General features: G+C 42.2%; 2 protein-coding genes across 7 annotated transcripts in view; one reads left to right on the plus strand and one right to left on the minus strand.

Moving 5' to 3' along the window:
* ABAT (4-aminobutyrate aminotransferase) overlaps nucleotides 1–27277 on the plus strand; it is a 50319-nt gene that overhangs the window by 17863 nt on the left and 5179 nt on the right. For both annotated transcript variants that reach the window (XM_068422239.1, XM_068422238.1), the window contains exons 2-13: nucleotides 5321–5441; nucleotides 12756–12853; nucleotides 13678–13707; nucleotides 14274–14391; nucleotides 17334–17383; nucleotides 20671–20751; nucleotides 21261–21353; nucleotides 21702–21761; nucleotides 23414–23477; nucleotides 24180–24328; nucleotides 25454–25591; nucleotides 26891–27058. In XM_068422239.1, the coding sequence (XP_068278340.1) occupies nucleotides 5372–5441; nucleotides 12756–12853; nucleotides 13678–13707; nucleotides 14274–14391; nucleotides 17334–17383; nucleotides 20671–20751; nucleotides 21261–21353; nucleotides 21702–21761; nucleotides 23414–23477; nucleotides 24180–24328; nucleotides 25454–25591; nucleotides 26891–27058 (1119 nt within the window). In that variant the 5' untranslated portion in view covers nucleotides 5321–5371. The remainder of the gene's footprint in view (nucleotides 1–5320; nucleotides 5442–12755; nucleotides 12854–13677; nucleotides 13708–14273; nucleotides 14392–17333; nucleotides 17384–20670; nucleotides 20752–21260; nucleotides 21354–21701; nucleotides 21762–23413; nucleotides 23478–24179; nucleotides 24329–25453; nucleotides 25592–26890; nucleotides 27059–27277) is intronic.
* The window catches only part of TMEM186 (transmembrane protein 186), a 41621-nt gene that overhangs the window by 5462 nt on the left and 8882 nt on the right, over nucleotides 1–27277 (minus strand). Inside the window, exons 3-4 of one of the 5 annotated variants that reach the window (XR_011050024.1) lie at nucleotides 7991–8216; nucleotides 6847–7088 (exon numbers count right to left, since the gene is read on the minus strand). Coding sequence is in view for 2 of the 5 variants with exons in the window: in XM_068422241.1 (XP_068278342.1) it covers nucleotides 8033–8216 (184 nt within the window). In the remaining 3 variants the exon portion in view is untranslated. Of the gene's footprint in view, nucleotides 1–704; nucleotides 960–6846; nucleotides 8217–27277 lie in introns of those variants that run through there. The other 4 variants (XR_011050025.1, XR_011050023.1, XM_068422241.1 and 1 more) reach the window with 4 other exon arrangements.

A 27277-nucleotide genomic window follows, 5' to 3' on the forward strand; every position in this document is an offset into this window, starting at 1 on the left:
CCTGTACTTATATTTCTTTGTGAAACTGCAGGGATATTCCAGAGTGTGGGATCTCCCTGAGCTGTTTTTAGAAGTAGAATGCTTGAGCTGCATCACCTAATTCATGAAAGATGCTTGTTTCTGAACACTGCAAACCAGGAGACTTGACCCCCTTTAAAAATCCAAGACTGTAACTATTTTTTTAAGATACAAAGGACCCTTCAGCTCTCTGTTTTATGGACTCCAGACACAGAATGCTATCTGCCAGAAGTTGGTGAAAATAATGAAAAATGAGTAACAAGGGATTTTCAGGAGTTTATGGGGTGCAGAATGTTGAAGGACTAGTTAAGATTTTTCTTTCTAACTTGTCATGCCATTGCAGAGTAAGATATGATAGGGCTTGGCCAGCATGAATGAGGCTGGAAAGCTTGTCCCTGTTCAGCTCAGAAGCTGCGGTCCCATCCAGCTCTGGTTTTGGCAGCCTTTCTGTCTTTTCCCTCTTTCAGAACTGCTTATCTCATCTCTGACTTACCATACAGTGGTCAGTGCTTATGTGATGGGGTCTGTGACTCCCCTCTTCTCAGTACCCATGTCCTGGCCCCATTATCCAAACTCTTCCCACCTTGCCTCTGACCAGTCTGATTCTCTTCCAGAAAAGCTGTTTGAAGAGCCCTGATATGCAGGTGTGGGAGCATTGTGGAGGTTAGAAAAAGAGAAACAAGAGCTCATGAAAGATAAACAACACAAAAAACTGAACCACTAAGGCTTTATCCCATTGTGGGTCTTTGTAACAGTAGTTGGACTCACTGTCCTGTGAAGCCAAGGAAATTAACTTTTAATTCCAAAGGAAAATCAGCTTTGCAGTGTTTTCCCACTTTCAGCACGGCTACCTGAGTACTGCCAGGCTTTTCAACATAGTTCTTTTGTTTTAGTCACAGGAACCATAGCTGAGTTGGCCTCTCAATTTGCCATTTCTTCCACTGTTAAAAAACAGATGCAGAAAATGCAGTGTCAAATCCTGCTGAGCTGTGAACTGAAGAGCCTTTTCACCCCTTTGAGAAACACCCTCCCTGCAAACCGTCTACACCAGCTCACCTCCAGGGTGCCAGGGCAGGCTGGGGTGTGGGAAGGTTGGTTTTCGCAAAGCGAATAAGCCTTGTGCTGTTTTCACATAGAGATGGATCCAAGCAAACAGGAGTACAAGATAGTCTGAGATGTTTTAAATTTCACAACAGTTAACATGTAGCACAATACCCTTGCTGCTGTGCATCGTAGAAAAGTCAAGCAAAGGAAAACGGCAAAGAAGGAATTAATTTGCCTCTACCTTCGTGCCCCCCAAATACGTATTGTGAAGACTTGTGGAGTAATTGCAACGTGCGGCTTGTCCTGCTGTTTCTAAACCACTTAATTGTTCTGGTTAAATGGGTTTGGAGCAGCTGAGGGACAGATGAATGTGCCCTCATGAATTTAAAACAGGCTTCAGTGTTTTTGGCGTGAGTTGCAAGAAAGAGATGCAGATCTGCAGTGCTGACTTCCCATCTGTGTCTTGTAGTGTCTCTGTTTCGCCTCTTACCTTTGCATCTATCCCGAGGATGCTCTCAGAGGCAGGTTTTTGCAAGCTGCAGTCTGAAATGTGGACATCATGCTGCTTTGGCTTCTCCGCTAGAAAGCGAGACTCCTAGTTTGTATATTTTTGCTCTTGTACCTGGATCAAGCCCCCCTGAATGTTGGGGTCCCTCTCAAATTCTTTTTATTTTCCCAGGGCTTCCCCCTAAGAAGCATAACCTTGTTAGCCCACAGAAACAATGCGTCTTTATGTGTTCACAGTAGGCTACTGCTACTGCTGCTGAGTGACGGTTGTCGTTCCTAGTAACTAATTTTGCCTGTCAGAAATAATCACTCGGTACAGGATGTTAAGAGCTGCTGTTGAAAAAAATACATTCAATTTCACATGGCGTGCATTTAAAAAGTCCATGTATCCTTATGCTTCATGTGCTCAATAAACTGTACTGAGCTTCCTCTTTGAAAATATTTTTCTTACTAAAAGAATGTGACTGTGACTTAAATTGTCTTTGCCAATGCATGTGTTTATGTAATGCAAAATTACATACTAAAATATATGCAAATGTAGCTGTTTCATACAGTTACCTCTAATGATGGCCTTTGCCAGCTCAGACAGTTGCCATTAGAAAAAATATTTAGAGAAGACTTTTATGAATCTGTTTCAGGGAAAGCCTCGCTTCTTTGAGGTCTAACGTCACTAGCATTTAATCACAAATCTAATCCAAACATTGTCTTTCACGTCTCCTTTACAGTCTGATGTCTGAAATTGGTGGGTGTATTTTGCCTAGATTTTAAAGAATCTGAAACTGCGCGGTTGCTCCGCAGCAGCGGTGGTGATGGAGCGTGGCTTCGCTGCGGTTTTGGGGTGTGCACGAGAGCCCATTTCTGCTGGCTTGCGAACTGTGCTGCTGCAGCTCGCAGTGCCAGGATGAGCCAGGCCTGTGGGAATTGATCAAGAGGTGGATTAGGGAGGCAAAATTCGATTGGTTATTATGATAACCAAATAACGCGTGCTTAGACAAACACACCAATCGCATCAGCCGATCTCCCGTGAGAATTTGTGTGCGTAATAGAGGTGGAAAAGCAGTTGATTTTAGTTATACTCAAATGTGATATTACATGATTTATTCTGACTCTGGACTAGAAAATGGTAAAACTTTTTATATAACATCTGTCAAGGAAAATCGGGGCTGAGCTACTTTATTTTTAAACCTCTTGCAATAATTTTTTTCTAAGAAAGCCAATACCTTTTCCAAATATGTTTTTGAGCCTTTTGTGAATATTGTATTTTAACCATTAAAGGACTTAAGATAAACAGTAAATATAAGTAAAAGATAAAATAACATTCTGGGAGCAAAGATGTAGGAGTGGTTCACCCAGGGAAGGAAGAGTGGGTACCGCTGCAGGGAAACCTGGACACTGGTGGGTACGACCATGTCGTGTGACTTGAAGGTACATTTGATTTGCATGTGAAGAGGCATTTCATCGTTGTGGGGAAGGCAGATTAGTCAGTTTGTAGCAAAACGCCCACGGGAGATGACTGAAGGGGGCTAGAACAAGGAAGCGAACCTCGGTGGGTTGTTTTAGCCTTCTGTCGTAGGAACGTTTGCACTGCTCCAGTTGTTGGTTCCTGCAAAGCTGCCTTCACGTTAGCTTTTAACAGGCTCCTGGAGACTTTTTAAAAGAAATACTTTGCAGAGCAAACTTAAAGAGGGAATTGTAGGTTGCAGAAGGACAAGACCAGATAAATAGCCCTGAGCAGAGGGCGTCAAACAAGGTGGTTAATCATTGTGAGAGGAGCTGGGCTGATTCACCCTTTAACAGCTATTTTCCGCAGTGGCAGTCTCACTGACTTAGACTCGCGTTTGTTTTTTCCTACAGGATGGTTATGAGATAAGAAATTTATGGTATTGGGACATTTCTTTACGCGTTGATTATGCAAAAGTTAGCACAACTAAAGAAAGAAGCTGAAAGTGAAAAATTAATGAATATATTAAGTTAATCTTGTCTTACAAGTGAAGTTACTTTTTCTGAAAAAAATTAACTAGTTCCCTCTACACTTCTGACCCAAAGCCTTACGAAGCTAATCTAGCCTTTTCCAGCGTGCACAGGAATGTTGTGCAAGTGTTTGCTCACCTTGGCAGATTTCAAAATACCTTGAATTTGAAATTTAACTTGGAGCAAAATAAGTGAAACTAATTGCTATGTTGATTGTCTGGGAAGGCACAGGGAATTTTCTTTGTACCTGAGTATTAACAGGTCTGTGAATTAATAGATCTCTGTAAGCAAGGAGGTTTTTGTTTTCTTTTGCCAATTTTGAAGAAGCTCAAGCGTGAAGGAAAGCAAATGGTATCTTGGCTAAAGACAGTACAGAAATTAAATTTCTGATATATTAGTGTTGGGTAAGAGATACTTCCTATCGTGGTAGCAACAGATCAACTGCTTCCCTGCATCTAGTCATCAGCATCTGTTTGCATATTTTATTGATGGCATAGAGGTGGTATAAGCTGTGATCTCTTTCTGTTGGAAGATCAGCTCCATTCTCGGAGCACGTTTGTTAAATGGAGTTCTTCCCAGGAGGTTTACAGGCAATAGTGACGTTTCATTTGGACTGCAAGCCTGGGTGCATTGCTTCTAGATGGTCTACACCCACTGTGGGTGGAGAGACATCCAGTGAGGTGAAAAATGCCAGCTTGGTTTTTGTACAGGCAAAAAAGGCCTCCAGTGTCCTACAGAGAACACAGGGTGCCACACTTCTAAGTGTAAAGTTTGAATTTAACCTGTATCCTGGATAATAATTCAAAGACCTGTTTTATCTATTTATGACTTCCAGCCAGGCTTTCTGCACAGGTGATCCGGAGGGAGAGAGGAGTCATGTTATCGTTCATGCTACTTGACTTTACAAGGTCATTTATATTTAACTAGGTGAGATAGAATCACAGAGCGGTTGAGGTTTGAAGGGATTTCTGCAGGTCATCTGGGCCAACCCTCTGCGCAAGCAGCATTGCCTAAAGCAGGCTGCTCAGGACCATGTCCAGCTGGGTTTTGAATATCTCCAAGCATGGTGACTCCGCACCCTCTCTGGGTGACCTGTCCAGGGTTCTTCTGTGTTTAGATGGAGCTTACTGTGTTTCAGTTTGTGCCCATTGCCTCTTAACCCAGTCACTGGACACCACTGAGAAGACCCTGGCTCCTTCTTTACTCCCTCCCGTCAGGTATTTATTACACATTGATGGGATGAAACCTGAGCCTTCTTCAGGCTGAACAGTCCCGGCTCTCTCAGTCTCTCTACATAGAGATGTGATTAATTGGTAGAAACTGTTTTTTTCAGGGGATTGATTTTGTTCTATTTCCTAGTGTTTGTCCTGCTGTCTTTTTGTATTAATTGAGATTTTTCTCATAAACTTAGGTCAAATCAAAATAACATTTTGGCTAGAGCGACTGACTGGAAGCCATTTTTTTAGAAGTTCAACTTAGTCCACATACATAGAGAAAGTAGAGAAGAGCAGCAGGAAAATAGATAATGATCTTTACTCCCCAGCCCCGCTACAGCTGGGATATGCAGATTTAGCCTAGAAGTCATTTGCCTCAGCAATACCTAGCGTCAGACTTGGGTCTCAGTCTTGAGACTGCTCTGAACATCAGCAGCAATCCATCAAAGCATGCTTTCGCTTTCTTTGGATTGAAATTAGTGAAAGGGGAAATTTAAATGAATGGCACAGTGATAGTGACTGCATCCACAGGGACATGAGTAAGTGTTTGCTTTTCTTTTTTTCAGAACATCAGCCAGAAAGAAGTCTCCCAAGATTTCGAGTAAAGAAAAGATAAAATGGCATCAATGTTGCTTAGTCGACAGCTGGCCCGTTGCCTCCAGCAAAACTCCAGGCTGCTTGTATTTGGTAAGTGTTTTTTTAATATTTTCTTGGTTTATATTTGGTAAGCGTTCATTTTATGCTGGGGGAGAAAATTCCAGTGTGAACATTGCTGGGATTTGTCTGCTAGTCTTGAATCTTTCAAAACTTGAAGAATATGATGTTCTGCATCTTAGATAACGATCCAGTTGTAGTCCAGAAGTGGCCTGCAAAGATGCTGTTGGGTTTTTTTTTGTTGTGTTTTTTTTAATTCTGCAAACAAGAACTCATTTAGTTGTTAATTTGCGCTGTGAACATGCTAACTGAAACTGAAATGCTCTCCTCCAAGGCATTTTTGAGCACTCAAGTTCAGAGCTTTGCAGACTGAAGAAAGAGACTTGTACATTACTCCTGCAAAAATCCTGCAGTGCCATTTGGTCTGCTAATACTGAAATGACAGGGTTTGCAAAGGGGAGATGGAGGTGGAAAGGAAGTCTCTACATCTGTGGGCTGTCATGTTGCAGTTGTATGTGTGCATTAAGTGCAATAATCCTGTTCTGCTTGAATCTATGATAAATTTATTTACAGAAAGATTTTTTTCATCTCTGATTATTTCAGATTTTTAAAGCAAATGTGGGAGTTGGCATTGTGCTGACCATGGGCATGAAATAAACTGGTTACTGACAAAAAGAGGGGCATGTGAAAAGGAAGGATGTTGGCAAGTTTGCATTCACCACAGCAAAGAATTACATGCACATTCACTGTTGTAGAACATGTGGGAGTAAAGATAACTAAGCTTTACATTAATCAAAATATTTCTAGGAACCTTTTCTATAGTTGTACATGGGGGATAGTGTTTAGTTCTAATTAAGATGGATTTCAAGCCCTCAGGCTGTTAAGGAACATGGGACAAGAGGTAAGCATCTGGTTGGAGCATCTTTTTTACTTAACCATTGCTTGTAGCGTTCTCATTACTAACAGTGTTAGCCTGTGGCAAGCTAACTAGACAGGGAAAACGAAAATCATTTAAGCTGATCAAAGTGCAAAAGCTAAGCAAAACATATGAAAGTAATATGTAACTTAAATCTTCTCCAAAAAAGTGAAGCCTGTAAGTATTTGGAGTCCTTACACCTTCCTTAAAAATAAGCCTTAATCAGGTACGTTTTTATTTTCCTTATGTATTCGATCTACTTGATAGTTTGGCCTCTAAGATAAAGTTCACTAGAACGATGGCAGAGGAGCAGACTGAGTAGCTAGCCCAGTCCTTTTTTACAGACTCCTGCGTAGTGCTGTCGGTACAGTAGCAGCCAGGTGAATCTGGGAGAGGCGGCTGATGTTGGAGAATGACGATGTACCTCCGCGTTACGGCTTACCTGAACTGAGTGCTATTGCTGCTGTCAGCCCAGTGTGCTGCAAGGTGACCACAGCTGATAGTCTGAATGTAAACACTTACTCTGCTTTGTGCCAGCTCTGGTTTTATCAGCTGTGCCACTGTGGTAGGAAAGCTGTCCCATTTCCATGCTTTGGAGGCAGATGAAGATGCAGTCAGTTGCTAGCTGCTAGGGTAGTACCATAATCATGAGGACAGGCTGGGACTCCAGAGATCTAGGTTCAGTTTCCTACTGATTACCCCAAGGGGTTGAATTCATCTTTGGGTCTTGAACTGGACAGCATGCCAAAAGGTCAGTCTTCTGCCTTAAGGTAACATCAGTTTGCATTAGTGCATGCCCATGCCCTTCTAGGATGCTGATCTGTTCTTAAAGGCCCCCAGCGGTGCGGCTGCTGCAGCCTCCCCAGGCAACCTGCTGTATTGCTGAACTGACTTTACCTTTAAAACTTTTTTCTAATATTTAACCTAGGTTTCAAACAGGAAAAAAAAATCAAATCCGTACTATTTGTCCTGCCCTCAAAGGACCTGGAACCTGGATTTTTTTTTTCCTTTGCAGCAGCCTTTTACGTATTTGAAACCTATTACCCCCCACAAGACCTCACACTTTTTCCTCAGCTGCTTAAAATACTGTTTCAGTCTCTCCTCGTAGGTCCAGTTTTATTCTTCCAGATTCTCTGCACTTTGATTGCAGTGCCCTAAATGGACTAACTCTGTTTGAGGCTGTGCCTCAACCATCTCAGTCTGTTTCCTGTCTCTCTACAGAGGATAATAATGTTTTATCTCACAGGTGTGCTGCAGTAAAGTCTGAGAGATGTTCATGTTAATTATTGACTTGTCACAGTTACCAGAAAGAGGTTGGAAAGCCATGAGAAAGATTTACTGTCAATCCTACTTTTGTCTCCAGTATTAATCCTTGCTGAGACTTTTTGCTTTTTTAATTCAGTTTATACATTAGGAGCTTCCCTAGGAGATCAGAGAGAACAACCCGGACATGTGTGAGGGATGTGTGGGAGAAGCAAGGATCAAGTCCCTTCACTGGGTTAATGACAGCACAGACTTGAGGTCAGCTTCAGCTGATGTCCTGGGAACTGGCCATTGGCGGCTCTGGAGTGCAGCCTCTCCCCCTGGCCTAGGGAACCTTTACTTTTCTGTCTGATCAAACGTTCCCACAAAAAGCTGAGATGTATAAAAATGTTCATATAAAAACCTGTTGTTGGAGGAGGCTCTGCTACAGGGCTAAGTTTGGACTTCAGCTCTCAGTTCCTCGAGCATAAGGCCTGTGATGTTCCTCTGTAATTTTCTTGTCCTTTCTGTGGCACGAAGGGTGGCTGTGGCAGTGCTGGCTGTGTTTTCCCACCTGGGCGTCCCTTGTGGCGTTCCATCTGTAGAGGTGTCCTGAAGAGCTCTCGTAGCTGTTACTCTGGCCTGTTGTGCTGCAAATGAGGAAGGATAATAAAATCTCCAGTGTGTATGTGGGAGTACTGAAACACAGACAATATCGTGTGGAACGGCTTCTGATCGTACAGCCTAAGCACTCTGTAAATAGCAGTCTCGGCTTTCACAATATTATGCAACGGCAATGTTAGTTTTCCAAACATCTCTAGCTAGCCTGGCCTTTTGCCATTCTGTTTCAAGATCTGTTAGTAACAGATTCTACTTGCAACAGCTAAAAGAGGACTTGGGGGAAATCGCAGTCCTCCTACTTTTGGCTGTCAGGGCCTCCACGCTCTGAAAATTCTGTCAGGAAGGTGGTTTAATAGGCACCACGGAGTGGAAGTCACGGGCGTGCATGGGAGATTGCCCTTCTGCACCTGCACAGGCGGCACTGCTGTGGCACGTGTAACGGGCCTCTGTGGGGACTGGGGAGCTCTCACTTGACACTCTTTGACAGCAGAACACTTGCATTTGAGAGATCTGGCATGCCAGCATTTATTTTCACCTATCTTCTTTTGTTTTGTTTTTTTTTTTTCCTTGGAGTAGTTCCTCCTCTTAATTACATTGATGTAATTTGAGTGCCTCCACTGACTATCATAAAAATTTCTCATCAGAGTCCCAATTTACTTGAATAAGAGTAGTGGAAGAAAAAAAAAGGGTTAAAAGGCAGGAAGCAGGAGAACCATGGTTTTGTGTTCTTAAAATTTGGGTGGTTTTGTTTATTTTTAACCAATGCTGTGAACAAGTATGCGTATCTGGTGAGTAGTGAGATGGGCTATTTGGAATAAATCTGTTGACCTTGCTAGAAGTTGTGTGAGTTTGTGCCAATCATTATGTCATACTCTCAAAGGGAGAAGAGCTTCATTAAAAAATAAAAAGTTTGAGGATTAACTCCACTTTGGTTTTAGCTCAAAGGCTTTGTTAGTATGTTGAGGTTTTGGTTTTTTGAGGGCTTTGTTCTAGCCAGTATTCTTCATCATCTACCTAAGGGGAAGAAAAAAACCACTTTCCAAAATCCTTTGATCTGGTAACACAGAGCATTTTCATTTTATTTATGGCAAGCTGTTCCTTCAAATTCAAACCATAGCATTTGCCTGAGCTAGGAGGTGGAACGACTCTTTGGCAAGTGTAAGGACCAATAGATTGGTATAGCTGCCATTATACTGGTGTTAATAAAATGAGATACTCTGAGGGCTCCTGAAAACAAGTATATAAAATTAAATTTGTATCGGTGAATCAGCCTAGAAATCACTTGCTTGTAGAGCATGATGATGTGTAGCATGCTTTGGGAGATAACAAGCAAATGAAGGGAAAACTGTCACTTGTGTTGCTCATTTTTTAGATGGCTCTGGTTCACTGACTTGCTGAAAATGATTGTGGTTTGGATAAGCTGCTCCTGAAGCTGTTGTTTGAAAGAATAATGTCTCACAAATTGACCAACATTATTAATTTGATAAAAATTATCTTTAAAGCAACTCTTCTTCTGGGAAGACCTGTATGGTTTAGTTTCACTTGACCAGTCTTTGCTGTATATGAAAACCTGCCGATAGACACGAGCTGTGCCAACGTGAATTAGTGCAGCACAGCACAGCACAGTGCTGTTCATTTTTGATCACTCATATGTGCCCTTAGCAAGTATCTAGTTCAACATACCTATGCAGAAGACGCTGTGGCATGAACAGTAGCAAAAAGATGATGATGATCTACCAAGCAGGGTGACCAGTTTTGGTCTGTGTTACACAGCCTGGCTGGTAGAAGCAACCTCCTCTTGGCTTGTGTTAAACAAGTTAGGACAACAGTGAAGTATTCTCCAAATGAACTCCCAAATGTACAGCTCTGTAAATGTGTGTGTTTTCATAGGGGAGACTGTGCCCTTTGCAGTGTCCACAACAGAACTTTCTTAGAGAATGAAATTTGTGCTTAATTTAGAATCCTCATCTGTTAAAATACTTCACAGATTGTCCTTTAGGGAAGTGGAAGATGGGGGAACATTATCCATACCTCACAGGTGGTGGCCAGGAAACCTTTGACTATTGGTCTCCATTTTAGAGCCTGTAGGTCAGGCATCCTGCAGGAGTGGCTGGGTTGTTAACAGAAGAGGAAATCTTTAACCACTGCCCAGACAAGTGCATTTTTATGAGAACTCAGTTAAGACGACTAAGGAAGGCAGCGTGCCTGCGTAAGCTGCTGCTCGGGGTGGGAGGACCATGGGAGACGGACGGAGGGGACGCAGCAGCACAGGGTCTCTGGCAGCAGAGCACCAGGCAGGGCTAGGGAGGAGGAGGAGGACCATGACCATGCACGCGGGTTGTAGTTCACCTGTCTTAAATTCGCAGCTTCGAATTGTTTAAATTCCAAGTATGCTGCTCGTTTTCTGTATCTTTCCTGTTACTGCTGACTACCAAAATGTCCCATATATTCTGTGCCTCTCTTGGTGCTTTCCCCTTTATCGTATCAAGCAGCACCCAGAGCCTGGGGGTGGGAAAGGACACGGGAGAAGGAGAAATGTTTGCTGCTGGCTTGCTGTGATCTCCATCGAGGAAGGAGCAGGCAGCATGAAAGGGTTAGCATGGTCTCTTTTTCCCCTTTTGGACTTCATAGCATGGCTACTAAATCGGCAGCTCTATTGGCTATGAACTGTGTTGCTTTTGGTCTGTTATATGCAGTAGCTTTTTTTCCCGGTGGAGCAGTTGTCGTGCGGTCCCCAATTTACATGAACGCTAAACAGAATGACACAAAAATGAAGCGGCGTTGCTGTAACGAAACCTATTAATAGCTTTGCAGAGGGGCACTGACGCATCTCAGATAGAACACGTGGAATTAAAGCTGAGGAGAATGATCATCTTTGCAGACTAAGTTTTCCCAAAATGAGCAGTGAATTTAAGTGCTCAGAGATGCTTTCAAAGGGCTGTGATTTTTCGATGAAGTTTCTCAAAACCAGGCTTGCTTGAGACATCTCAACTGGGGCTGACACAAACTGAGGCAAACGTCTCTAACCACTGTTGGAAATTTTGGCCAAATGGCTGTGTTGGAAACCCTGCCGAGCAGTATCATAGCATACCTTCTGTTTTCCTTGATAAATATTTGATTTATTTGACAGCTGTTGTTTCCAAACAAAAAACGGTTTTAGTAGGTTTCTGAAACAAACCTCTGGCAATGGGGCTGGTTATGGATGGCTGCACCTCGCTGCTGCTCGTGTGCCTGGGTCCTGCCCTGCCTCCCCACGTGTCTCCCTCCTGGACCTCTGGAAGATTTTGGGGTGTTGTATCGTTTTAACACTTGGCAGTGCCGCCCCGGCACCCGGCAATGCTGGTGAGTGGTAACCTCAGACTGCTGCTCTGAATCACCCCAGGCAAGAGGGGATACCTGCCTTCCCGTGGGGAGCGAGGCACCCGACTGCTCCTCAGCTTTTCACTGATGGGAAGGGGAGCTAAGGATCTTCCTTTGGGGTTTTTCAAATTGCGCCAACTTAAAATGCTTGTCACAGACTAAAACAAGTTGTGCCATCATGTTTCAGGTATTGATCTGGTACAAGTGTGATACCCCTAAGCTAAGCTTATTAAGATTAATTTGTTGTTGATACCTTGCTGGGTAAGGGCTTGCAGGTGCTTCATGACAAAAATGTAATTGTTAAGAATGTTATAGGTCAACCACAGCGTACAGAGCAAGCTCTTGCAGTTCACCTTGATATAGCTCTTGAGTCCGTACTTCCTTTATTGCAAACATACAATTCCCATATTATCCTTTAACCCCCTTAATGGAATATATACATATCTGGAATATATGCTTACCAGAACTGTCTCTGTTGTATCAACTATGCCTAAACCCTATATTCAGAAATGGAGCCTGTTACTGATGAAGCGCAGGAGATTTTTGCCTATTGGTTTCATTAAGATGTCGCATTTATTATGATTCCTCAGCTACACACATGGGTAAAGAACAGCAAGGTTGGAGGTAGGACTAGAGGAAAAACTGTCACTATTTTTGACTCAGATTTCAGAGCTGCAGTGCAAGATGCTGGATTCATGTGAGATTTTGAATTTATTTTAAACACAGCCGTCTACCTTTGAGACACAAACCTTTCCCGAACAGTGTTCTTAGAGCTACTGCAGAACATCACAGTGTTTTTTACCTGTGGACTCCATCAGGTTTTTCAGTTATTACTGATAGCAAACGAAACCAGCTCTGCATAGGAGTGGGAAATTCACGGCAAGGGCTTGCTCAAGGCGTAATGGACAGACTCAACAACAGCGATGGAAACAGATGTGCTCTTAGTCCTCCTGTCCTTTACAGTAGGATTTGCCTGTGTTTCTCTAGGGTTGCCTTGTCGTTTCACTTGAATTTCTTTTTTTAAAGCCGCCTCACTGGTACTACTTTTATTTTAACACTTGTCAAAGATGAGATATTTAGTTCCCTTCAGACAGTACAATGTAATTGGTCTCATCTGTCAAGTGTTCTCAGGTAAGGTATGGGTATTTATCCTGAGAGGAGAGCACAGAAAATACGGTCTGTACTCAGGTTTTCATTATTTCTTACAGGACACAGATATATCAGTCAAGCTGCAGCTAAAATTGACGTGGATTTTGATTATGATGGACCTCTAATGAAGACAGAAGTTCCTGGACCACGATCTAGAGTGAGTTCCCAAAGTATAATGGCTTGTATTTTTTTTTCTTTAGCTGTGTTTAACTTGCTAGAAAACAAATTTCATTCCAAACCTTAAATCTGATATGAATAAACATCATTTCACAACAGTCTAGGCCCACTTCTATCAAGATGCTGAGAATGAAAAGCTCATGAATGAAATGCCCCTCTCTGAGAGAGAGATCTGAATCTCAACTGCCAACTTCCCGTATGAAGTAATTGAAAGCAAAAGAGCATCAGTTTGATGAAAACATCTCATCGGGCTCGGTTACTTGTGCTCCTGCTGAATCAGAAACTTAGTTGGCTTTTTATTATGTGAAATAATGCTTTGGTTTTGAAATCAAACAAGAGTTTCAGTTTCCTGGACACTGTTTTATTCTGGCAGAGTCAGTATTTGTATGTGTGGTGGTTTGGGTTTTTCGGGGGCGGTGGGGGGGGGGGGGGGAAGGAGCGCTCTTTCTAGAACCAATGTGCCAGTATCCCTTCAGTGTGTCTCTGGCTTCCCGTATCTTCTGATTTCCCTCGTTTTCTCAATTCAGTTGATCAGTGTAGAAGAGCCAGCTTTCCCTTTTTGGAGATTTACAATTAAACTGTGTATGCAGCCCGTGTCCCTCTGCATGCCACAGTTAGTAGCTTTGACTGTCACGGTTACAAGATGCACTAAGAAAGTCCGTGTGGCAAGTAGAGTTGCCTGGTAAGCACAAAGGACTGCGAGTTTTGCATATGATTTACGTGATCATAAAAAAGAAACATACATTCTTCTTCAGTATTTGGTAATTACATACCTGAGACTCTTTGATGTTTGTTTTTCTACAGGAATTACTGAAGCAGCTGAATGGAATTCAGGTAATTTGTCAAGTTTTCTAAGTTCGGGGAGTGTTAATACTGTGATTTCAGAACTTGTTTTAAAATGCTGTTTTGTAGGTTTATTTCCATACCAAAAAAAAAGGTGGAACACTGGCTCTGGGTTTGCATGCTGTATATATTATGTATGGTGTATATGTGCATTTGAATAAAATCTGGTGTAGTATATTTTGAATACTGCAGAATTATTTTGCTAGGAACAGTGATTTTTATTTAAACACTGTATGTGCCTTTTGAGTTGTTATGAAGTGGCAGGTGAAAACACAGGTATATTTGAGCTTAAAAGTATGTCGACCTAAGCGCACGTTGCCTTCCCAAGATGAGCAATTCCTCAAACTCTGTGCTTCATTTCTGTAGAAGTGTATGTTTGCCCTTTTAACAGTCCCTCTTTATCAAAATAGCTCTACAGTTAATTCCCATGCAATGAATATAATGTGTCTTTGTATCTTATCATTAGATATTTTTATTAGATTTTGCTGTATAACCATTAGTTGCGCATTCCTACACACTGCTGCTTTTTCAAGCATTAATTGTTTTTTTCCTTTAAGAATGTAGAAGCTGTACACTTCTTTTGCAATTATGAAGAGAGCCGAGGGAACTACCTAGTAGATGTAGATGGCAATCGCATGCTGGATCTCTACTCTCAGATTTCATCCATCCCAATAGGTAGGAGACAGTTGTACCAAAATTTTTTGCTTTGTCCTCAAGCTGTCGTTTTCTTTTCTTGGCCACTACCAGAGAAGTTGGCTGATTAACTAAAAAAACCAAAGCTGACATCATAATGTGTGCCTTGTTGTGATCAGGCTACACCTCACTGCTGTGCATTATGTACTGGTGTTTTGGAACAGCTGAAGAAACTACAAATTCAATACTTACAGCTCACTTGAAGTACATAGTGGTATCTGGAGGAAGCTCCAGTATTAATCGTAATTTGAATATGCAGGTTCCACAATTTAGGTTGTCTTTGCTTGGATTTGTGTACTTTGTGATTCTGTAACAGTATGTTACTGCTTTAAACATTAAGAAACATAATTTAAACATTTTAACATTAAATGATCTGCTTCAGTTAACATTTCTGTATCAAAAGAACCGAAAAAAGGTGTTGGCTATGTGGACTCCAGTAGGATGAAACTGAACTGAACTGTGGTGCTGAGTGCAAGCAAACATGGCAGGTCAGTCAGGCTGAGGGACCAAACAATGGACTTGTCAAGTGCTTGGGAAAGTCAGTTGACTTTTTTGTGAAGCATTTCAAGAAGGAAGAGAAGCAAGGCAGAGATGTTGGCCCCAACTGCAAGGACTATAGGTTTCAGTAGGTGTTCGGTTTGTTATCATCACACAGCAGCGTGATGAAGCAGGTGCCCTTCTTAAGAGCCAGCTCTGTCATTTCTTGTAGGAATGTATTTGAGAGTGGATTCATAAAGCTACAAACGCTTGCATTGGTCATGGCAATGAAACAAGTTACTGTCTGTTTGCTGTCTCAGCCTAGAGCTTTTTGGCTTTGTCTACCATAGTTATAGAATAGTTATTTAACCATTTAGTTCTTCCTAGTGTTAGTTTTATGATTATGAACCCACGTACCAGTTCAGCATCTTTCTACACGCTGACCTACTCTTTCAGAACGAGTCAGGCTTTAAGGGTTCTCTCTTATTTTACTGGGGCCTGTCTGAGGATGCACCAGCAGAACAGGGAGCATTAGGAGGAAGACGGGGCCACTCAGCCTGAAGTGAAGAGAATGGGAGAGACATCTTGTGTGGGTAGGAAAGGATAAGTTATGGGCAATAGAAGCCCTGAATTTGTGTTACATAAGAGAAGATGCAGAGATCTCTGTGTTCTTCACACATCTTAATGCCAGCAACAGAATTACACGTTTTTACAAGCAATGCCAGAGTTAATGGCTAAGCTTCTAAAGCAATGGCAGCTATTTACAAAACACTTCTGTAGGGTTTAGTTTGGAGATTTCTAAAACAATTTATATACTCTCAAAGGTGCTCTCAGCGGTAGCCACAGCTGCAGCTGTCAGTGACAGAGCTTTCCACGGTGTCATTCCCTCTAGCCTAATAACAGTTCTTCCCGTGACAGCAGATGCAATGTAGACTTAGTTGTCTGTGTCCCAAACAACTGCTCGTATTATCTTCATAATAATTTTAACAGATTCTTTGCAGCATGACATGCCATTAAAGCAATCTAGCTATTTCCTTGTTTTGAACTAAAATATTCGAAATGGAATTTATAATTGATTTGTTAATGCAGTAGCCTAATGCTCCACTGCTCAGACAGGATAATCAGGGCTACTGTCATTCAACTACAGTGAGGAGTTCAGAGGCATGATAAGCTTTTGTAATAAAATTAGAGCAATCTGACTTCTTGAGCAGTAGGGAAGACGAGGTTTCCAACTGTTTCTACAAGGGCATATAAAAGATGATGATAATCTCTGGCTTTGGCATTTCATACATTAGAAATCAGGCTTAAAATTAAATTTTCTGGGCCATTTTGGTGAAGATTTTTTTTTTTACATCAGATATGTTCATTTACCTGCAAGCAAGCAGGTTATCCCATAGAATGTCAACGCGTATAAATTAAGCACCTTTGTTGTGTTAAAACCTGAAGCATCCTTAGTATCTTGATGTTTCTGGGTAAAAAGGACAAATTGTTGCATTTTTTTCCAACTAAAAGTTTGTCAAAGTAAGGAAAATGGGAAGCAGAAAAAAAATTGGTCATGAGAGAAGGAGATTCTGCACTTCTCACTTTCTTTAATACAAGACAGCAATTTGTCAAACAGGGGTTTTTTATGGTGATGGACAGCTGAGGTATGTAAATCTATAACTGAGAAGGAAAGACTTCCAGAGAGACGTCTTGAAATAACGAATGGGTTGTGGCGGGTTAGAGATTTGAGTGCTTATTAGTGCATGAGTTTCAAGTGTATGGCTGGCTGTGTAGACAGCCTCCTCCCTCTGGTAGGATTGTTATGGTAGGGGTGCAGTATGCGCCTTCACGCGTGCAAATAATGTGAGTGTATATATAAGCAAAAGCTTAGACAATGTGGAGGACAGTATATGCATGTCTCAAAACAAGTTTGTCTGGCACGGAGAGTGTTCAGGTAGCATTGTAGAGGATGGTGGTGATGAATGCCATCCAACTGCGACAGATGTCAAGGAGCGCTGTCAAGCCATTGGCAGAGTTCTGCTGGAGTCCCAGGGCTGATCCCTGCTGGGTCTGCCATAACATGTGCTCGTTGCACGCATCAGCAGAGAAACTGTCTCTGAGAACAGCGCTGCTGTGCTAGTAGGTTACCCTGCACCGTGCGGCTGTATCTGCTGAGGGTCCAGGCCATGTTTGTTTATTTTTGTGTTCAATTTTTAACTTCCAGTACTAAAATATGTTTTGCTATTGCCTGACACCAAATTTGTACCAAAGTTCCAGATAATACGTTTTGTAAAAGAAGAGAGTTTGTCCTACTTCAAAAGAAGTTCTATTATTAATAGATAAAACAGACACAAGTTACACAGAAACAGTTATGCGTTCAGTTAAGGTTATTCTCTAGGTTATGCTTTACCTTAGTTTAGGGAAACCAGATACAAATAACCATTTTCTTTGTTCTTTTTAATTAGGTTACAGCCATCCCTCTCTGATAAAGCTTCTACAGCAGCCACAGAACTTGGTAAGTGAATTAAAACATTAAGTACTTGAAAGAGTCTTCTCCCTCCTTGTGGCGGTCTTTCTTATTTTTTATTAAACTGATAGTGAAAGCTTAATGACTCAATTTAAAGTATGGTAGGATCTGCTTTCCTTATTTCTCACTAGATGAAAAGACCTTGGTAGTGTTTAAGAAGACACCAAAACTTCCGTGAAGCTTTTCAAGAAGTAAACATTTGGGTGATGCAAGCACTTGATATGTTTGAAGCCAGTTTTAAATCATAGTCCAAGTATAGCGTTTCCGGTTAATCATTTTAGCAATGTTCTTGGGGGAAGCTTTGGAGCCTGAAAGCAAGCACAAGTCCTTGAGAGAGAATGTAGTATTTTGAGTATGAAAATGGTGCCCTAAATCTGGAATGCTGTGGGTGGTTGGGTTGGTTTTTTTGTGGGGAGGATGTAAGTTGACTAAACCACTGACATGTCCTTGAAAAATTAAAATCATTAGACTAGAGCAACAGAGAATTAGACTAGAGAAAGACACTTCACAACAGAGTAACTACTTCTTAAATAAAGTATCTTCCTGTCTTCCCTAACAGCACATACGAAATAACCTGGATTAAATTATGGAAGTTGTTGAAATGAAGTTGCGTTCTATTTCAAGCTTCATTTTTTCACTGCTTGGACAGAAGATTTGGATTCTACGATTTTGTGCAGTTTTTTAAATTGTAACTTTTTTTGGCACAGTAGCTTACGTACATAGTAGGTGGATAAACTGAGCTCCCTGGCTTTTGACTGTACATCAGTAGATCCTTGTTGGTTGTACTGACTTCAGTGACTGAGCCCCTGGTCCTGCAAAGCAGTAATGGGTGTCCACGCTGCCTGCAAGGGCACAGCTCAGGAGGGGGCCAGTTCCCTCTCAGACCTCTATTTCCCTTCCTAAAGAGCCTGCTGGCTCACTCCAGCAGAGCGTACATTCGGAGCCAGCGTGCCAGGGAAGTGCAGATAGTTGAGTTCCCTGAGCTGATTTGCTTTATGGAGTTCTCATTTCTTCAGGATGAGAAATTCTGCCTTCACCAGAACTAAAATATGTCAAGTTTTTAAAAAAAACACTAGAGCTAGAAATGCTGGAGTTACCAAAGGCAGATCTGGATATCATGGAAGCAATAAATAAATAAATACTTGTATTTACTCATAAAAATTATTTCTGAGGAGGTAACAATACCTTCATTATACTGCAGCAGTAGGCAAAGTCAGATTTAAAAGAAAACAAACCCAAAACCAACAGAAAAACACGAAAACCCTCCTGTTGTCTGGTGGCAGTTGCTAATTTGTCCACTGGAAATGCCAGCTAGAAGCCTGCAGTGAAAGGAGCTGCCTCCAAGGTCCAAAATGAATGGTGCAACCAGGACCCCTCTCTCCCACATACAAGCATCAAAGCTGTTAGTGGTGCCCTGTTCCGCTTGCTGACACCTGTGCCAGTCCAGCGGAGAGGGTGGCACTGGAGCTGTCAGTCCGCGCCTGACTGCGCACTTAGGCTTTCTGGCAGGCTTTAGCCTGGGCACAGTGTAGGCAGGACGTCAGTTTTGCTGTGCCAAGGCCAGAGAGCCAGAACTTGTGCAAACCCGGCTGCAGACAGGGGAGTGTGCGGGAGTCTGACTGCAGATGAAGTGCCAGCTTGACTGTGAAAGTAGTTTTGTGAGTAATACACACTGAGGCAGGGCCCTTGGTTAAGGACCGGAGTTTTCTTGTAGGGATTTTTTGGTTGGTTTGTAATACTCCATGTACCCTCTTTATTGCCAGCTAGACAGAACAGAATATGCCTCTGTTCATTTGAGACCACAGCAGCTTGATGTCGATGTTGTTTTTCTCAGTACTGAGCATCTCATTAACAACAAAAGAAAAATACCCTTTTCTGCTTCATGGCATAAGTTGTCAGTTGACTGTGACAGCCCATAATCAAATTCACAACAAATCTCTGGTCTTGTACCTCTAACTTTATATGAAAATTTACTTCTAAACTGAGATAAGAAGTCAAGTAAGATTTTTCATCTGTACTAAACAAAAGCTTTGTGTTAATCTGTCAGTAACATCCTTGCTTAGGGTTTCTTTTAAGCTTGAGTCTGTTGAAAGAAACATTGTTTTGGAAATAACACACTTGTTCAAGTTACAAAGTCCTAGCTCATCCTCTGCTATATCTTGTGTGATGCTTGGCTTTCCCTGAGAATTCTGATGGCATGTTCTTACAGGTGAGGTGTGACCACTCACACCTCTTACTGTGGTCCACACGTCTGACAAATGAGTACCTGTATTGAGGAAAAAAGATTGAAGGTTGCTGATAAATGTGCACTGAAAATATGACTGTTTTGGGGGAGGCAGGCTGTCCTCTCTGGAGACCCATAAAGACTTAAGTCATTGAAGCTCAGCCTTTAATTTCAGTGAAGACTTGTTACAGCAACACCAAAAAAAAAAAAACAAAGGGGTGAATAATGCTGCTTTGCAGTTGGCAAATTTATTGAGCTTGTCCTTTTCTCAGCAAATTTAATTTAAAATAAAAAGTAGCACATTGTGAATCAAATAAGGTTACCTATGAAGACTAAGAGCAATGATGAATCAATTTTAATCTGTGACACTTAATTTAAATTAATGGCATAAACATGACAAATTCATCTCCATTAGTGGATTAGGGAGACCGAGGGGGTTCTTCCAGAGCTGCTCTTCAGAACCACGTGTGCGGGCAGCAGGCTTGGCTTCCCACCAGCTGCTGTTCACTGACACCAAAATTACCTTTCTCAAGATGTGAACCCTGATGTGCCCAGTTCCTAGGACCAATAGGACAATTCAGGTCGGAAGGGGCCTCAGGTGGTCTCTTGCCCAACCTCCTGCTCAAAGAGGGTCAGCTGTGAGATCAGACCAGGTTGTTCAGGGCTTTATTCTGGGGTCTTGAAAACCTCCAAGGAGGAAAACTGCACAGCCTCTTTGGGCAACCTGTTCTGCTGCTTCACCATTCTCTTGGTGAAAAAGCTTTTCCTTATACCCAAATGAATATTGATTTGGCAATATTGAAGAGGAAATGTCAGTATCAGTCAGCATGCACCTTTTCTAAGGTGTCCTGGAAGAATAAAGTATTAAGGATTAGACAGAAAAACATATTCTAAGACATGAGTATTATTCCCTGGTTTTAAAATTCCTTGTGCCATGACTACAAATTTCTGGCTGATATTTGTAATTAGCATAAAACGTAACTACCTTGATATCGACATATTTTTCATGTGATAGTAAAACCTAACAGTTTCTCTTCCTTTGTCTTTGCAGAGCACTTTTATCAACAGACCTGCCCTAGGGATTTTACCTCCAGAGAACTTTGCAGAAAGACTGAAGGAATCTTTGTTATCAGTAAGTTGAGACAGCAGTGGTGAGTCACGGTGTTCTGTATTTAGGGACACGGGCGTAGCAAGGGATTTTGTGGATTTTAATAGGGAACATTTACAGATTGGCTGTTTGTCCACCTGCCTTCCCACTGCAAGTAATGAGATGGAACCTTTGTCCCTGACTTGACAGCTGAATGTGAGAGGGTGCCGTGTCTGCTCTGCACAGATACTGCCTCTTTCATCCTGGATTCAAGAACTGATGAGAAAACACATTTTCACTAACGTCTGCTCGCTGTGCTTTCGTAAGAGATAGTGGAATAAGTGGCTTCTGTTTGTTTTAACTTTGAAGATCCTTGGGACTGAAACTGAGTTGAGCCTTCTCAGCTGCAGTTGGAATTGGCTTTCCTCATCCTAGGCGCAGTTGGTCTCCCACTATACTGAAGCTCCTGATGTTCAGGACTGATCAGTATTATCATCACTTTGCACTATATTTGTGCTTAATATTTTGGAGTAATTTTCTCTCTTCATTGACAGGTGGCTCCTAAGGGCCTGTCACAGGTGATCACCATGTCTTGCGGATCCTGCTCTAATGAAAATGCCTTTAAAGCAATATTTATTTGGTACAGAGTGAGTAAAATATTAAGATTTTTTTTTGTAGGCTTAGATGTAGAAATGAGTATTTGTTCATCATCATAACTGTTACTGTAAAGCAAAGTAAGGCTTGGAGGTTGTCTTGTTCGTGATGTTGTTTATATTCAACTTAGTATAAAATCTTTTATTAAAAAGTCTTCATCTAAGCTTTCACTTAGGAAATAAAGAAAATGCAGATTGCAGTCAATATGTAAGAGCCACAGTCAGTGTTTTCATTGGCTCTAGTTTGGAATACCAGCGTTACTAATTTGTCGTCCAGCCATAAATGCATTGGTTACAACTAAAGGAAAACTATCTGGGTTGGTTTTGTTTGTTTGTTTTCAGAACAAGGAGAGGGGCCATAATGTCACAAAAGAGGAACTGGAGTCTTGCGTTATTAACCAGGTAACATTTGTTCTTTACCACACCTACAGATGTGCCATTGGCTTGGGTTTATAAAGGAAGACTGGGGGGAAAAACTGGCTTTACAATCTCTGAAGTGGAATCTCAGTTTTGTAAATTTAGGAAATGGTGAAATACAAACTGCTCCCAACAAATATTAAGACCTGCTGCTTGTATTCTTCTCCATCCTTCCCAGCTGTTACTCTTGGGAAGATCTTTTTTTCATGACATCATTTGCTAGAGAGGGGCCCATGTTATGGATGGGTCCATGGAGATCATTAATACATGCAAAAGTTTACAAATAATAACAACAGGCCTTCCATTTTTTTTTCAGAAGTTGTGATTTTATGGCTTAAAACTGACCAAGGGGTTGATTAAAATTTGACTAACTAAATATTAGCAACAGGCAGGATGAGAAAATTGAGATGCAGCTGATAAACCTCTGAAGTCCTATTCACCTTCAACCGAGGTGGTCTGGCTCTTGCCAGTCACAAGTCTTAACATGCAACAATAGCAGAAAACAGCGTCTTTATCTCTTCTTTGAGATAAATGTGTTAGAAATTAATAACCTGCTGGTCCCTGCCTGATCTCTGGCACTTCTGGAGTGATGAGCATTCAGTTCATTCACATGGGATTAGGGAATTCATTTGGCTTTAAAAATAAGGAGGGTTCTTTTAGGGTTGTTTTTGGTTTGTTTGTCTTCAGGATTATTTTTTAAGTTCTGTGATGTTTCTTATAGCATGGTCAGACAGATGGCTGTGCCGGTACAAACAAGAGGATGGCACATCGTGACCTGAAGGAACAAGAATTTTATAAACTGTCCAGAGATTTGTAAAACTGATGATCCCTTTTTGTCCAAGTTTAGCTATCTAAACATAAGGATTCCTGTCTGAGCAAATTGCCTGAGCTCTCTTTACAGGTGTGGGGGGGTAGGGGGTGGATTTTAAAAGGGCAACTCATCCCCCTTTTTGGGGGGGTCCTCCAGAATAGAGTTACAAATACTGAAGCCTTGTAGCTGAGTACAAGACTAAAGGTGTAAACGAGTGTGTAAGTGGTGACAATCCTCTCGCTTGCAGGGTAAGAGACAGGCATTTAGAAAGAGAACTTGTATTTTTAGAGGGGGCGAGGGGGTAGCCCAATCCTTTTATTAAATTCCAGACGGTATTCAGTTTGCATGGCTTTTGTCATGGTTCCTTCTCACTCTTGGTACAGCAAGTCATCAGGAACGCACGGGGTGTCCGGCATGGGGCAGCCCCGGCCTCTGCCCCCAATGCCACCCCTGGGCACGGCCACCCCGTACACATGTGCTCTGTGCTCGTAGTTTGTACAAAGAGGGGCTGATTTTAAGGAACGTTCAGCCTTTGTGTGAGCTCATGTGTGAAATACTATGACACAGTATAAACTGCCAAGCATTCATTAGTAATAATGATGTACTTGAGGAGCTCAGGCAGTTTTTAGGGATGACAAAGTATTTGTTTAAATGGGTAAATACAACAATCCACGGTGCCGATGGTTGAAGCGGACACGGATCGGCGTGCCGTGAGAGGCAGCAGCCTGGGTCCAGCCACCCCGCTGCGCTCTGGCCGCGGGTTGGTGTCTGGGTTGTGTCCGGCGGCACCGCACGCTCACTGCCCGCCTGTCTGCTCTGCTTCCAGCCCCCCGGCTGCCCCGACTACGCCATGCTCTCCTTCATGGGCAGCTTCCACGGAAGGACCCTGGGTAAGCACAGCGCTGCAGGCAACACCTCCCTTTCCTTTGCCTCCTCCCAGCCCCTGCAGTCAGCTGTCATCTCCTTGTAGTTTCTGAAAAGTGGTTTTTTCCTTAGACAGATAGTACCAGTGGAGAAGCTGTAGGTTTACTGAAGGCTTGCCCTGGAAGCCCCACCACTACTGAAACAGAATATTTGAGTGACAGTGGAAATTAATTTTATATTTTTGAAACTTTATTTTCAGACGGTCCCTTATTTTCATTCTGAATCCAAGGTTTCCTGTCTATACTAGCAAAAATCTAACGCCTGGGGTAAAATTACCATGATATACGAACGAGATGTCACTAATTTTTAACATTTTATATTGCCTCAATCCCAGTTTCAAGCATGTTAGCCAAGAGTGCTGTAATTCTGAGCTTTGCGAGCAGTTGCCTTTGGACATGTGAAACCCATCTCGTCTGAGCAACCAGTTCACATTGACAGAGGTTCTTCTGGAACCGTGCATGTGGAAAACTGATGCTTAAAAGCTAGATCAATCCACTTAAGCTCAACTAAATCCAATTACTCAGTATTTCACAAAATAAAGTAAAAACATAGAGCAATTAAGAGAATTCTACAGTCCTGGTGTCAGGCAATTTTTCACCTCTTGGTAGCATTTTTCCTGTATTGTTCCTAGTCAAGCATCATTTTCATTTTTACTTGTCTGGGTTTAGGTTGCTTAGCTACAACTCACTCTAAAGCAATTCACAAACTGGACATTCCATCACTGGACTGGCCTATTGCTCCATTTCCAAGGCTAAAGTATCCTCTGGAAGACTTTGTGAAAGAGAATCAACAGGAAGAAGCCCGTTGTTTAGAGGAGGTAAAAAATTCACTGGCAGCTTTCTGTTGCTTTTGTTTTGAAATAATGAACAGTGTTACTAGGATTAGTTGCTTTTCACTAAAAGAATGTTTTCAGGGATTGGAACAGCATCTGGTTAAACAGCATTCACTGTTGTTTACAGTCAGAAGTTTGTCCTGCCTTTCAGAAGAACAGCCAGCTTACTGTGCGTTAGAGGTTTACATGAATCATAACAAAGCAAAATTTCACATGCAGGAGAAGTTCATTATATCAGTGAACTTGTCTGCCAGATCTTGCAAAGGGACAGGGACTAAGAGAGCACAGTGTGTATAATCCTCTGCAAAGAGAACCTGTAACAGTATTTCAGGTTTTTCAGCTTCTCTGGGGTGGCTTTCTGGCATAAAGCTCTGATCCCGCCTATGGCCGCAGGGAGCGAGTGGGCAGGGGCGCTGTGCCTTCTGAGCCCAGGAGAAAAGAGAGGTGGGCAGAACAGTCTAAGGGAGGCAAAGCCTCTCCTGGTACCAGACCCACAGGATTCCCTGTTGGGCTCACTGGGGTCCAGGATCTGTCACTTGCAAGGGCTCACTCTCAAGAGCCAGCGGTGGGGAGCAAGGCGTGGTGTGCCCTGTGACGGGAACCAAACAGTGCACCACCTGGAGCAGTGTACCCGACCACAGAGGAGGGGCTGCGCTGTGCTGACGGGAGCACGGCAGCAATCTAGTGGGTGACTAGAAAAATCAAATTTACCAGATTACCTTCTTTACATTAGCTGAGTTTTGTTTTCTGACACAAAATCTGTTTCCTTCTGTATTGCTTAGGGGGAATGACAGCAGTGGCACAGCAAGCTACAGTGGTTTCCACCATACTTTCAGCTTCAATTTGCTAGAGCTTTTCCACCATTGTGGATAAAGGTGCAACTAGTTACAATGTGTTTAGGGTATGATTTAAACTTAAGCATTACTCAGGAACAAGAGGGCAGTGTTAAATCCTGGAGGAACTACTTGTTAATTCCTTGTGCTTCCTGACACCTTTAGAGCCAGAAATGTCTATGAAAAGGTGAAGTTCTGCTACTGAAATTTAATATTTCTGTGAGGAAATGTGCAAATGTCCTGAAAGGAGAATGTACCATGAATGTTTGACTTACAGGTGGAAGACCTGATTGTAAAGTACAGGAAAAAGAAGAAGAGTGTGGCTGGAATCGTTGTAGAACCAATACAGTCAGAGGGTGGGGACAATCATGCTTCAGATGACTTCTTCAGAAAGCTACGAGATATTGCCAGAAAGGTAATCAAATCTTTCACTGTTCACTCCGTGGTAGCTAAACATGCAAATACTTGCTGGTGTCTCCAGAGGCGTCCCCTGCTGCCCCAGGCACTCTGGGAGCTTCACAGGCCTCCTTGGCAGCAGCTGGGGTTGTTACATACATGTGCTCAGATACACGCAGCCCCTCATCAGCACAGTATTTTCTCTTCCATTGGATGCACACCTAGTGGTTTCCTCAGTCCAATGTTGTTCTAATGTCTAAGTGAGATAGAAATTACTCTGGTTCATTAACTATGGATGTCGCAGTCGTGTTCTTTAAATGATAACACCCATTTGACAGGGTTCAAGCAATTTCAGAAGAGGCAGGTTTGGAAAAGGGTAATTTTTTGTTGACATACTTGTTTTTAATTGCAAAAAAGAGACAAAACACAAATTGAGTCCAGCCGTAAGTGCTGATGTTCCAGTAAAACAAGGAAAAGGACAGATGTCTTGATACTTCAAAAGTGAAGTTACCTGTTTCGAAGTGATGACCCTCTGTAAGACCTACTCCATGCTTTTTTCACCCTCAAAACATTTGTGTGCTTGCAGGGAACAGTGTAGGTGCCATTTGGAAAATTCTGTTCTGCCATGAGAAAAGCTTTTCGCATTGTTAACAGCTGCTCATGCAAGGCTGATAGAGTAAATAAGGTGAAATGAAAAGGTTTACCTTGTCTAAAGTGAGATGCTCCCAAAAGCACTTACCAATTGTTTTTAATTACAATATCACGATATAGCTTGATCTCCCTGTCCCAAAGTTTCAACAAAATAGACTCATAAAAAAACCCCACGTTGTCAGCTAAAATGAGTAGCTCTTTCAGCAGACTCATCTGAAAATGGATGGAGCCATTCTCCAGGATCATTTGAGGCCCCTAGACTGAACAGATCATGCTGCTGGTATTGCCTTTGTGCCACAAATGCCTGACTCAGGTTGGAGGCAGAGACTTCTTATTTAAAACAAACAAAACTCCTAGAAATTACGTTCTACTTCCCTCAGAGGCTTTGAAAATGCCAGCAGACTCCTCCCTGATGTTTTCAGGTATCCTCTAGAAAGACTATATAAAAACATGTATTTTGTTTGTGAATTTAGGTAGAAAATATGTTTCTAGTGCCTTTCTGAAAAAATAGCTGAATTTTTAATTGTGAAATCTAATACACAGTGAGCAGCATTGGTACGGGGGGATGGTGCACGTCACTGGCTTGTATTTATCAGTTCACTGAGGGAGGTATTTTTGGTTTGGAAATGCGGCCTCGCATTCCCTGCTCTTTGCTCTCTCTCCGCAGCATGGCTGCGCGTTCCTGGTGGATGAGGTGCAGACGGGAGGTGGCTGCACAGGAAAATTCTGGGCACATGAACATTGGGGCCTGGATGACCCAGCTGACGTGCTAACATTCAGTAAGAAGATGATGACAGGAGGATTCTTCCACAAAGAGGAGTTCAGGCCTAATGCTGTAAGATTTTTTTTCAATGAAACTTGAACTCTGTGCTAGTTGGTGGCCCATTCATAACTGTAATGCCTATGGAAGAGACAAGCTTTCCTTCAGTGACACAGGTTCAGCTAGATGGAGCTGCTATTTCACAGATACTCACTTTGTGCTTACACAAAAGTTGTTGTCACTTCACTTTTATTCCAGTTGCTGCCAGTCACAAAGGACATAAAGGTGGTGGGA

This window comes from Nyctibius grandis, chromosome Z, assembly GCF_013368605.1.
Source record: "Nyctibius grandis isolate bNycGra1 chromosome Z, bNycGra1.pri, whole genome shotgun sequence".
In the NCBI taxonomy this organism is placed as follows: Eukaryota; Metazoa; Chordata; class Aves; order Nyctibiiformes; family Nyctibiidae; genus Nyctibius; species Nyctibius grandis.